General features: G+C 40.8%; 1 protein-coding gene across 4 annotated transcripts in view; it reads left to right on the forward strand.

The window, feature by feature from the left end:
- The window catches only part of slco4a1 (solute carrier organic anion transporter family, member 4A1), a 159,498-nt gene that overhangs the window by 113,212 nt on the left and 33,137 nt on the right, over positions 1-13,149 (forward strand). For all 4 annotated transcript variants that reach the window (XM_048608414.1, XM_048608413.1, XM_048608415.1 and 1 more), the window contains 2 exons: positions 3,831-3,921; positions 11,379-11,500. In XM_048608414.1, coding sequence (XP_048464371.1) covers positions 3,831-3,921; positions 11,379-11,500 — 213 coding nt within the window. The remainder of the gene's footprint in view (positions 1-3,830; positions 3,922-11,378; positions 11,501-13,149) is intronic.

The raw sequence follows: 13,149 nt of genomic DNA on the forward strand, positions 1-13,149 counted from the left end.
TGAGCTTGATGTTTTTGGATGAGTTAAACTACATTAAAGATGAGTTAACCTTATCACTTAACACTGAATTTGGTAGGCCACAACTATTCCCTCAGTTCTACTGAGGTCTCTACCACTAAAGTAATCAGACTAGGAAAACCAAAGTGTTTATTTCCATGAAAACCACCCACCAGGATGTGGCAAGGTCTGTCTCAAAAGTATCTGCCACACACAGTGTAGAACCTTAAGGCACTAAAGTTGTTTCCTTGTTTTCTCCAACAATCAAGGGCCTGACAGGATACATTTTCAGAATGGGGAATTTCCAGGCATATTGGTTTTGAACTATCCTCATTTTGTGTTAAAGCCGTGGGATTTGATTGAGATCTGTACCATATTTAGAGCAGTTATGGTTGATTTAAATTGGACGCCTTTGGCTAAATCATTGCTATGCCTCTCACTGATGCCACACCAGCACTATCATTTCAGTGCCACAACGATTGTACCTCCCCTGAGTTTACTCCACAAACTCTGCTGGATAATGATCCTTCCACTCAGCCTCTTGGCCAGCTTCTTTGTTTGAAGAAAAAAACTTCTAAAGCTTAAACTGCACCATCCCATTTAGAAAAGCAGCTGCGAAGATTTCATGAACTATGTTCAACACATTAATTGCCCTGTTAGCCAAGTTATATTCTTTACTCGCTTTTCATCCCAAAGCAAAACAAAAAGGTATTTATCAACCGTTCTAAGAAGTTATTCAGAATTTCGAAGAGGCCATATTACAGAGAAAAAAATGGGAAAATAGCTGTATGTTAACTCTAGGTAACAGAACACCTTCCCAATTCAAACTTCCAGTACTACTATCAAGTATTGCCTGAACAGATATAGAATAGTCAGTGAAGGTTAAAATGCTTCACTTATTGCTGCAACAATATATTTCAGATGCCGGCAAACCTCAAGCCTTGAAAGTGACAATTAGCGCCAAATTATAGACAATTTCATGCTGTGCTGATACCTACTGGAAACTGGATTATGGTTTCTTAAAATCCTTTTATTTGGTCGAGACAAGAGGCTGTCATTCCATTCGTCCTTACTGCAGGAAGAGAATATGCAACGTCACTTCTCCTAAGGCTTATTGTTAATAGGAAAAAGTTCAGAGAATGAAAATTGGAGAAAAATATTTTCAACATGCCATGACAGTAGAAAACAACAAACCCAATATGAAATAACGTACATCAGCAGTCTCTTTCTAAAATTAAACCCTCATGCATCCTCTAGAAACTTTAGCATTATCTTGCAATGGATAGTAATTTTATGTTTGACAGACTTTCTGAGGTCTGTGGTGTAGAATGCAGCACGAGTTATGGAGCTGAAGTGCATTTTAATTATATCAATCCTTCTGAATTGAGCTCCTAAAAGACAAATGCACCTTTTTCTTTTCCTTAGCAGGACTGTATGGATTCAGAATGTGAGTTATCAATCATTGCTTTAATGTGTAACCAGTGGTTTCCCACCTTCTTTCTCATAGACCCGCCTGTTTGAAACCTATTCAGTGAGGGCTGAGATGGAATACACCAGTCATGATGGGATCCAAGATAATCAATCAGTGTGTTGCTGATGATATGTTTGGCATCACAGACTACCTGCATGCTCTTTTAGAGCAGTATCTTTAGCAATTAAACAAAGGGATTTGATTTTCTGAAGGCACACACAGTTCTGTTTGTTTCCTGTAAATTGTCATTCAGACCCTGGGAAAATCAGCAATGATAGAATACTGTGTTCTCCTTGTTCTGTTCTTCAATTACCATGAGAATAAGTGAACAGTCTACACAGTACAGTAATCTGACTGGCACATCTACGGACAAGCAGATACGAGAGAAATCTCTACCTGGTTGCTGAAGCTGATTTACAGTAAAACTTGAGAAGAAATGAGAATCTAAATTCCAGACAATTTTGTTTTAAATATTGGCCCTCAGTCCCTTCATAATATGCTGCTGAATCTACAGTTCACTTGTCTCAAGCTTTTCTCATGGTGCATTTAAGCTCCACAGGTTCACATAGTGCCAAAATCACTTTGTAACTCTGCTTATTTTGGACTGGGAATTGAGTGTCAACTCCAGTGCAAAGTAGAATGAAACTTACTTCTCTAAAGGATATAATTCCGCTTTGTTCTGGAATCCAGTTGTGTTGTGATGCAAGATTTAGATTCTGCACATACTTCAGCTGTAGTGTGAAGTCAAAATGCTTTTCAACAAAGCTACACTTGCAGTTTACACATGTCCTAGGACATACAAAGACATTGCCTCTAGAAAGGTTAGTAAACATGAGTTTGACAATCCATCTTCTTTTTTGCCACACCATCTTTGTTACTTCTGGATTTTATTACAATGCAATCTTGGCTGGCCTCAATGTTTATATCCTCCACAAATGAAGTGGCAGTGAGACATTTAGAAAATTATAATACAATCAAGGAGATTCAACATGAGATTATGGAAGGGAAATCATTTTTGATAAATTTATTAGCCATCTTTGATGATGTAACCAACAGGTGGATTGAACAGAGCCAGGAGATTTGATGTATTTAGACATCAAAAGGCATTCAGGAACGTAGTACTTAGAAGGTCTGTGCACAATACAAGAGCTCGTGATGCTAGGAGTAATATATTTGCATCGATGAAAGCCTTCTGTCAGGAAACATGTATTTGCATTGAAGGCAAAATGGAAAACTCACTAGGTTGATTCCTGAAAGATTAAGCAGGTTGAGCCTATAATTAATTGGAGCTTAGAGAAATGAGAGGTGTTATTATTGAAAGAGAAAAGATTCTGAGGGGCTTGATATGGCACACTCATTTGGGAATCTAGAACTCGGGAACATAGTTTCAGAATAAGGGGTAATCAATTAAGACTGATTTGCGGAACAAATTCTTCACTGGGGGTTGTGAATCGTTGGAATTTTGTTCCCTGGACAGCTGCCAAGATTGAATCGATCTTATTGGATGACAGAGCAGGAGGCTCTAGGGGCAATGTGACCTACTCCTGCTCCTATCAATTATTTTTTATGAACTTGAGACGACAACTGGACATCATCCATTTTAAAGTTGGTTGACTGACAAAAAACTCCTGGCAGAGAATGGTTGAGATATAAATTACCTGTTAGTACAACCTTTACCTTTATTCAAGTTGGAATTTGTGGGCTACAAGTGATAAAGTACAGGCTTTGTCTACTGATGCTTTAAAACCCATGCAGTGTGATCCTGTTTGCAACTTCATTTCTTGCCAATTAGGAATTTGTAGGCCTTGGGATTTGGAATGCACTGTTCACAACATTGTTCATTTGGCAGCTTTAAATGTATGTAAATTAATGGGAATGTGGATTTTTTTTTTTTGTTTTCATGTAATCCCAAATGCTGTGTGGAATAAATGTGTTGACCAGAGGACCCAAATCTTGGGTAATGGCAATAATACAGGTCGGTATAGTTCACAGCTGATGACCATGACAGAAAAAATATGGTGTATATGAAAATTACATAAAAGAGCTTGGAAAGTAGTCATGAAATCAGAAATAGCTCTTGCAGCCAATGTACTATTTGAGTTTACTTTGAACTTTGTGCAGAAAGATGCAGACAAGATTGCATTCCATTGGTCTAACATAGTTGACGGAATAAAATGAAGATTGAAGTTGTGATTTCTCGGAAAAGAACTCCTTTTAGAAGTGTTTAATAAGCAGAGACTTGAAATAGAAACTGACTTGGAAAATACATGAGGGAGGCTTTCACTCGAGCAATATAAGGTACATCTGTACAATCTAAGTACAGCACAATTTGTGAAATGAACATTTCTGTTGTTATTTCAAGGTATTTTCTACACAGCAGCAATTATTGGACCAGCTGCTGGTTACTTACTCGGAGGCAATTTCCTGAAAATCTATACTGAGATCAACACTAAGTGAGTTACAGCCTTTCCTTTTCACTCTGCCAGTACTATTGCACGTAAGATGTTGCTTATAATCAGAACCTCTTTGAGAATTTGATTTTGTCGTTCCATGTGCATTGTGATGATCTAGTTTTAATTCTGCGAGGCTGCTTTACCGCTCCCAAGAGATTTAACTCTACTGACTGTATTCAAAGAACTGGAGTCTCGCTGGCCAGTGCAAAACAACATTTTGATCTGAACGCAATTGAAAAATAACCTGAATCATACTATTTTGGGGAGCGATTTTTTTTATTTGGGGGGGAGCATGTGTGGCATCTGAGGCTTCCTGATCAGAAAGTTTTCTTTTATTTCTCCTGTTTTAAAAAAAACATGTTTACATTTTTCATTCAATTTTCTCTTCACTGCTCTTGAAGGCTTTTTCTCCCAATGGTGGTTCAGTTCAGTTCAGTTCTGAAGGTGCTTGCAAGAGACCATTTATGCTTTTATGACAATGCTGCCAAGCTATTCTTTCATATAAAATCCCAAATCCACTGCTCACCTTATATCTAGACACTTCCACGAAACATTGCCACAGTATAGGTTCGGATGCTGAATACCTGTACACATTGCGTAGTCCCAAAAGGGAGCAAAAATTATTCACTGCCATAGCTAATAGGTTGATTAGGTTCCCCGCCAAAAAATCACTCTGAAGTCAGTTTTGTGCAATTTGAAATGAGAGAAATACAATAAATTTTTTTATGCTTCTGACCTGTGTCAGTATAAAGAAGGCCCTGGGTCAGACAGCATGATTAGAAGGTGAGTAAAGCTCTCACCCTCTGCTTCTGTGACTCATTTCCATCTCGCACTCTGAGGTCCATCAGTGTTAATTTTTTTGATTTCCTGCGCCAACCAACCTCAGGCTTTGTACAAGATTGTCAACGTTTAAGCCACTTTGAGCCAAGGATTTGCATCCTCCTCATGTGTTTGCAGAGGATAGACACTAACAAAGATTTTTGGCAGGCAACCCAATGAATCACTGGATTAAGTCAGTGAGTATTTGATCCATAAATAATGGATTTTTCCCCATTTTCAATATCCATTCCACAGTGGATGTGTTGATCTTGGGCAGGGCAGTGATATAGTGGCTAAAAATGGATGGTTGTCAAAAATAGTTCTGTACAAAAAGTGGTTAGTATGTAAAATGGATCTGATAGATTTTGGAGACAGGAAATTGCAATTTTTATAGCGTTATGTGTGAGGTGGAGTGTGGTGGAGAGGAAGGTGAAAAAGACCATAAGTGCAATGATACAGCCTTGCTTGACTCTAGTTTGTTCGCATAATGGGTCTGCAGGGGATCCATTGCTAAGTATCACGGATTATATACTTCCGAGCTCTGTGTTCATAGAGGCATGTGAAAGAATAGGCCGTTGGCTAAAGATCCATAAGTAAAAAGGTCCTCTATAAGCGTTCTCCTGCCGTGCAACACAGTAGCCCCGCCCCATCGCTCAGGATCCATGGAGAACCATTGGACAATGTTGATCGATTTTCATACAGTAGGAGCCTTCTTTCATTTGAGGGCGAACATCAGTGATGAAATCAAACATGACCTCCAGCAGACTTTGGTCATTTAAAGAGCAATGTTTGATGATTGAGCCATCACATCCAGTGCCAAGCTCAAGCTGGGTGGAGCAGTAGTATCAGCTGTTCTTCTATATGCAACAGAGGCAGGGACAATGCACAGCAGACATCTCAAACCCCTAAACAAAATCGCCAGTTGAATTCTACAAATTGGATGATGGCATACATGCTCCATTAATGGTGTCATCTCTCAGGCTGATACCCCAACATCGAGGCATTTATTACTGTCAACCAGCTGCTATGGGTGGGTGACATCAGCCATGTGCCCTGCATCCCCTCCTGCCCAGCAGCGACTCCGACATTCCAAACGTAGCATCGACTTGCAGTTCCAGAAGTGGCTGCCTTGCACAGACTTCACAGGCCCCATGCAGTCAGGAAGAAAATTAGAAGGAACGCTGCACGTGACTACCCAGACAAACTCTCTACCCCAAGCTTCGTCACAGTAAAAGGTTATCGGGAGGATAGAGAAAACAATTCAAGGATGTCTTCAGAGTCTCCTGGTGCCAAGCAGGCTGAGTATCTCTGACTGGCCCAGGAGGAGGCCGTGCTTAACGGCGTTTGGAAACCCAAGTATCCCAGCTCTTCAAGTCACCAGGTGTCCCAACTATAGTTGGTGTGTGGATCCAGAGTTGGACTCTTCACTCAGCTCTGGAGCTGTAACTACAGACCAAGCCATCCTTGGTGCTGAGGGACTGCTTAGCATTAAAAAAAAAAAGGAACCCATGTCCTCAAAGTAATAGCCTGAGTCTTTGGATTGGAAATTCAGTATAATACTAATGCAACACAATTTCTCCAGAAGAAACATTAGATTCTGCAATGGCAAGATGATAATGATCATTCATTATAAATGAATTAATTGCAAATTAATTCCTTAAAAAAAAATTCCTTAAAAAATTAATTGAAACAAAGGCCTTCATTGTCTGACATTATATTTATGAATACAAATTTTGTCCTGGTTTTTTTATCCCAGTAGATTCTCTTGTGAGAGGAAACCTTAGAATTTATTCGGTAGAAAGCTTGCGGTATCAAATATTTACGTTTTGCTGAGGGAATGCCATTCCCTTTTATTGTTCTCCATTCGTATCCCCAAGCTATGCATGTCACATGGACAGATGACCTTCTCTTGGGCTCAGACAACATTATAGTGAGTTACTCATAGCGAGGTCAGAGAGTGACTAATCAATTTGGTTCTAATTATTTATTTCCTTCTCAGTCCACAATAATCAAAACAGCATTGGAAAGAGACAACAAGGTGTAGAGCTGGATGAACACAGCAGGCCGAGCAGCATCATCGGAGCAGAAAGGCTGCCGTTTCGGGTCTAGACCCTTCATCAGAAATGGGGGAGGGGAAGGGGGTTCTGAAATAAATAGGGAGAGAGTGGGAGGCGGATAGAAGATGGATAGAGGAGAGGATAGGTGGAGAGGAAACAAACAGGTCGAAGAGGCGGAGATGGAGCCAGTAAAGGTGAGTGTAGGTGGGGAGGTAGGGAGGGGATAGGTCAGTCCAGGGAGGACGGACAGGTCAAGGGGGCGGGATGAGGTTAGTCGGTAGGAGATGGGGGTGTGGCTTGAGGTGGGAGGAGGGGATAGGTGGGAGGAAGAACAGGTTAGGAAGGCGGGGATGAGCTGGACTGGTTTGGGGATGCGGTAGGGGGAGGGGAGATTTTGAAGCTTGTTTTTTTTAGAGGTCAAGGGAGGGTAGGAGGCCTTGGGGTGGTGTCCAGGAGGAGGGGGTGTGTTGGAGGCAGGAGAAGGGGTCAGTAGAGGGAGGGTAAGGCTCACGGTTGAAGAAGTAAGCGTGGAGGTGGAGGCGGCGGAAAAACTGCTCTGTGTCCTAGCATTGGAAAGAACTCAGCTGTTGCTGCCCATTTCTTGGTGCAGCCTGTTCACATTCCACCTTGAATGTTAAATATATTTGAAAGCAAACAGCCTCCTTTCTTTCAGCTCAATTTTCCCCCTTTCAACAGATCTGTTTGGAAAATGTCAAAGAAACTTTCTTGGCTGTGTGGTTGACTGAACAAAATTATGAACAAGACTGCCCTCTAGTGGAAATAAGACACACTCTCATAATGCCAGCAAGTCCTCTGTTCCAGACCAGAAAGGGAATCCATTTCCTCCTCTTTCAGCCTGTGTGTAACTGTAGCCAGCATAGCATGCAGGTCAATAGCTACTATGCTGGCAGCATTTCTGCAGAAATGTGATTAAATAAAGTTGAAAAGTTGATTCTCCAAGTGTCTTGGCATTGACCAAGGTTGTCTGGTGTACTTCCAATGCACCAACAGTTTAGATGTTGATATCCATCAGCCTTTTTCTGGAGCCTACCCAATCAAAGCCCTCATCTGATTGAGTGGGCATGTGTCCTATCCTTGTCCTTCCTGTACCCCCGTGCCCTGGGTCTCATCCTGTGCAGCATTTGCTTCCAACATATTGTGGCAGTGTCAATATCTGGGTGGGTGTGAAATTAAGTGTTTTAATCTTTTGGGGTAATTCTCCATTGCAGTTGCAGCTCAAGTGTCTGAAAGGAAAAAAATGTGCAAGAGTAAGGTTGTGGTGCAGGGAGGGAAGGAATGTAAGAGGAGCATCATCTGCAGTTTTAAGTCAGAACCAACATGTCGTGGCATTAACTTGTGTAGCTATTTATTCCCACGGCTTCAGGTCAAATTCTCTTCAACTGTGACTTCCAGCATCTCTTCCAACGACAATGCGCCTCCGCTCTAAGAGGTGCAGGCTACCTATAAATGCTGCGAGCCAATCACAAACTTCTGCTTGTTGATGCAGTAATTGGCCTGCTTAGCACTGACTGGACACAGGTTATTAAAGTGAACAGGCAGCGTAAAGTCAGTGTGCTGTTTGCATTATAATCAACGGACATGCATAAGTGATTCATTGCAGTCCCCAGACATCTTTTTGGGAGCTATCCAATTTATCCCTTCTTAATGTCAGATTGTGACTCCACCGATCATGAATAGAAAGTATTTTTAGAGAAATATTAGATGAGGGAAATGATTCCTCACTGACACATTCTTCTGGAACAGAAGTACTTCAGAAAAATGCCTTTGGTTGTTTATTTAATCATTTCACAGCCATAAGCATTGCTAGCAAAATCAACATCTGTTGACCACATTAATTCCATTTGTACTGAATGATATTTCCTTATTTAAACCACACTATTTTTATTTTTTAAATGACAAACAATGTTAGCTGTCTGGTTATCATTATTAATCACAATTTTACTAACTCACTTTAAATTCCACTACCTGGCAGGATTTAAACCAATGCCCCCTGACCATTAGCCTAGCCCTCTAGATTACTAGAATTTTAGAATCCCTACAGTGTGCAAGCAGGCCATTTGGCCCATTGAATCCATACTGACCCTCCCAAGAGCTGCCCTGCTATCCTATCCCTGTAACCCTGAACAAAAACAAGTTGCTGGAAAAGCTCAGCAGGCCTGGCAGCATCTGTGAGGAAAAAATCAGAGTTAACGTTTCGGGTCCAGTGACCCTTCCTCAGAACTGATGGTTGGGAAGGAAAATATTGGTTTACATGCAGAAGATAGGGCAGGGTGGGGTAGGGAGTAAACAACTGGATGAAGGATATAGTCCAAAGAGAGAGAAGAGCAGTTGGATAGAAAAAGGAGTTGATAACGATCTGGCTAGGAGGGTGAATACCTGTTAATGGGGACTATTAGTGATTAACAATAGGTAGTGTCTGATGGCAGGCTCTGTGATAACATGGCCTGGTGTGTGGGGTAGGAGGCTAGGACATGGGAGAGTTTAGACCTTAAAATTATTGAACTCAGTATTGAGTCTGTAGGGCTGTAACTCTGCACTTCCCAGGGCTAATACACCTAGCCTGCACGCCCCCGACACTATGGGCAATTTAGCATGGCCAATTCATCTAACCTCCACACCTTTGAACGGTGGGAGGAAACCTCAGCACCTGAAGGAAACCCAAGCAGACATGGGGAAAATGTGCAAACTCCACAGACAGTCACCCACAGGTGGAATCGAACGCAGGCCCCTGGCCCTATGAGACAGTAGTGCTGAGGCACTGAGCCATCACGTTACTTTGTACCAATCCACTGACATTACCACTGCACCACCTTCTCCCTGATGGGGATTAAGGAGTCAATTAGTCCATTCTGGTTTTCTTAATGTGGATATAGCCAAGCCGCCAGAAAGATAAGGAAATATATTTTGTTAGGAAATATATTTCTCCTTTTCAAAATAGCTATTTGGGATGTGTTGCCTATTCCTAAATTCCTTGGAGAAGTTGGTGGTGAGCTGCCTTTGTGAACCACTGCAGTACTTGAGGTATAGAGAGATGCTGTTAGGAAGGGTGCCGCAGGCTTTTGACCCAGTAATAACGAAGCTGCAGTCATGTAGTTCCAGGTCAGGGTAGTGTGGGATTTTGAGAGGAGCTTGAAGTGGATGTTGCTATGCATCTACAGCCCCTTGTCCTTTCAAATGGTGGAGACTATGGGTTTGAAAAATACTGTCAAAGGTCCAGCGTCTATAACCCTGTGTGGTATGGTGCTTTGTTATTCTTTGTTCTGTTGCCATTACGTCATCATCTCCCTAAAGGTGGCATCCAATTCCAAACAATTTAATTTTTTTTGCCAATAATTACTTGTGTGCAGAGAGTCTGAAGTCTGTACAGGCACCCGTGTAGTCCACTACCCACCATGATAGCAATCTCCTCAAAAAATTCAACAAGGTTAGTCAGACATGAGCTGCTCTTCATGAGTCCATATTAATTGGTGAGCTTATATTTGTTCAAATGTCCCGCTGCTGTGTTCCTTCTGATACAGATTTCACTTTCATAGAATCATAGAATCCCTACAGTGTGGAAACAGGACCTTTGGCCCAACAAGTCCACACCGACCCTCAGAGCATCCCACCCAGACCTATCCCCCTATAACCCACCTAAGCTACACATCCCTGGACACTATGGGCAATTTAGCATGGCCAGTCCATCTAGCGTGCACATCTTTGGACTGTGGGAGGAAACCGGAGGAAATTCACACAGACACGGGGAGAATTTTGTTTAAAAATATATCCAAACTTAACTCAATTAATACAGTCCTTTGAAAAAGAATGATCAAAAATCCTGAAATGTACTGAGTTAAGATATAGAATATTAAGATATTGGACAGGTACATGGATGATAGCTATGGAGGGATATGGACTAAATGCAGGCAAATGGGACTAGATTAATTGTCGAAACTGGGCGGCATGGACAAGTAGAGTCGAACAGTCTGTTTCCATGCTGGAAACCTCTGTGAGACTGCCTTCTAACAAGAGGCTGTTGAGACATTGTTTGTGACGATATTTGAGGAGAAATTGAAATAATTTGAAAAGAATACAGGAAAAGTGCACAATTGGCATCAAGACAAAGAGCTGGCACCAACTTTTGTATGACAAATCAAATAATCATACTGTCATTTCGAAGATTCTGATCACTGCACTAAAATCCTAACACTGTGTGTTTTATGACGATGAGTGGTTATAGTTGCAATATCTAAAATTTCAGGAGTGCTGAACTTAGAGGTGGTCAGTCATTTGACCGTTGATTCCTCATTTCTTAGAATACATTTTTCTTCCCCAGCTGCCATTACACAAAATGCTGCATTGGTAAATGTGTGTTATGTCTATGCATTCACATTTGTTCAAAGGGTCAAGCTATCAATTAATTCTTACGTAATGAATTAGTGAATTTATGCAATCTCCTATCCTTCAGTCGAGTTGGAATACATTTCAAACAAAGTCTGTAACTGTCTGTGTTTCCTAAATGTTTTATTTACCATGAAAATGTTCTCTCCCAAAACTAATTGGTGAACTTTCTCAACACAGGGTTAACCTTACCCCCGAAAACCCCTTATGGGTTGGAGCATGGTGGATTGGATTCCTTGGAGCTGGAGCAGCTGCTTTCCTCATATCTGTCCCGATCCTCGGTTACCCTCGACAGCTTCCAGGTACTGAATCGGTAGCTAAAGCCAGAATTCTTGCTGCAATATATTAGTTTACTAAATCTTACTGCATTTCCACAAAAGCAACTTGTGATTATTGGCATGATGATATAAAATTCAGGCTTTTAATCTTTGAAAACTGATCAACAGACGGGATAGCGTTGAACATTAGTGTTGAGAGAACAGTTAAAAATGAGCTGGCAAACTTTAAAATGACTGCCAAAGTCATGTGACCTGCAAGTGGCAAATTTGTAGGAATATGCTTAATTTCTGAGACAGATTACCCCACCCAGAAAAGATTACCTTGGGGCATTATTACCCAGGACATTTGTTTAATTTCAGATAATCAATTTTGTAACTCACAATGAAACCTTCAAATGTCTCTGAGGGATAATGGCCCTCAACCACAGGGTATTGCTAGAACAAAGACTTGAAGCCAAAACTCATTAAGTGAAGAGTACAAGTATAACCTCTCACTATACATATAAAATCTCAAACTATAAAAGGAAGCTTAGACAATGGAGCATGAAATTCTTTGCAAAAGTGAATTGTTCCCATTATGGTCCAACAGCCAGGTTTTCACACCTCACAAGCCTCTCCATCTGTTTAGAAATGGTGCCAGATTCTGGAAAAGGTGATCAGTCATGAGAGAGAACAGGCTATGCATCTACATCTTTAAGATTCTGCCCAACATTTCAATTTCTTGATGTCTCCTGAAGCTCTCTAGCAGTTTTTTTTTGTTTGTTTTTCTCTTCGATTTCCAACATCTGCCATCATTTATTTTTGTATTTCTGAGTCCAAAGGTGGTTACTTGACTCTCTTGGGCTTCTCATAAGCTCACTGCAGCGAGTTTTAACGCTTTGGGAATGTGAAATCTCCCAGCCTCATTCTGCAAACACTTGCTTACCAGGATCATAATTTTTCATGTACTTCATAATTTAAAATTCTGGCTGTCCGGGGAGAGTGCAGTTTACAGTATCACAATTCACTGTTTAGTGAGAACCTCAACAAGGCTAGAGAATGTAATCTCCAGACAGATTTGAATAACTGCATTGTGTACACGGTTGAAAAACTGGGCAAGAACTAACATATGAAATTTTATCATAATTCCTTGTTCATTTTGTAGTATTTGAAGTTAGACCTTTGGATACAGACCAGTTCCTGTTCCCTGTATCCGCATAATGGTTCCACATGATCAGTGTAACTGGCACACAGAGTTTTCTGTAATGATTGTGTTGCTGGCTCAGCTTTGATCAGAAATTTGAATTATTTGAATTGGAAACAAAACTTTTAAAATCGTCAACCAAATTAAAATGATCAAGTTATGCAGGAGACCTGAAATAATGGTATGAAGTATTAACCCAGGAAAGAGTAATTATCTGAATATTTCCCTATGCTAAAATAGTGGAAATGTGAACCAGAATAAAGTCAATGGGTGAAGTCATCTTCTAAAATATGGAGGGGAAAGTTTCAAATAAATATTAAGCATTAATGTCTCACAATGCAACAGGCACATCTGTTCATTGTGTGGCCACAAGGTCAGCAGATCCGTGTAATTCAGTTTTTCAGCAATATATTTCCACTGATCTGTTATGACAAAAGTAAAATTGAGTGAGTTGAATAGATATATAATTTTTGCAAAATAATAGCCGTGT

Source organism: Rhincodon typus, chromosome 19, assembly GCF_021869965.1.
Source record: "Rhincodon typus isolate 14 chromosome 19, sRhiTyp1.1, whole genome shotgun sequence".
NCBI lineage: Eukaryota > Metazoa > Chordata > Chondrichthyes > Orectolobiformes > Rhincodontidae > Rhincodon > Rhincodon typus.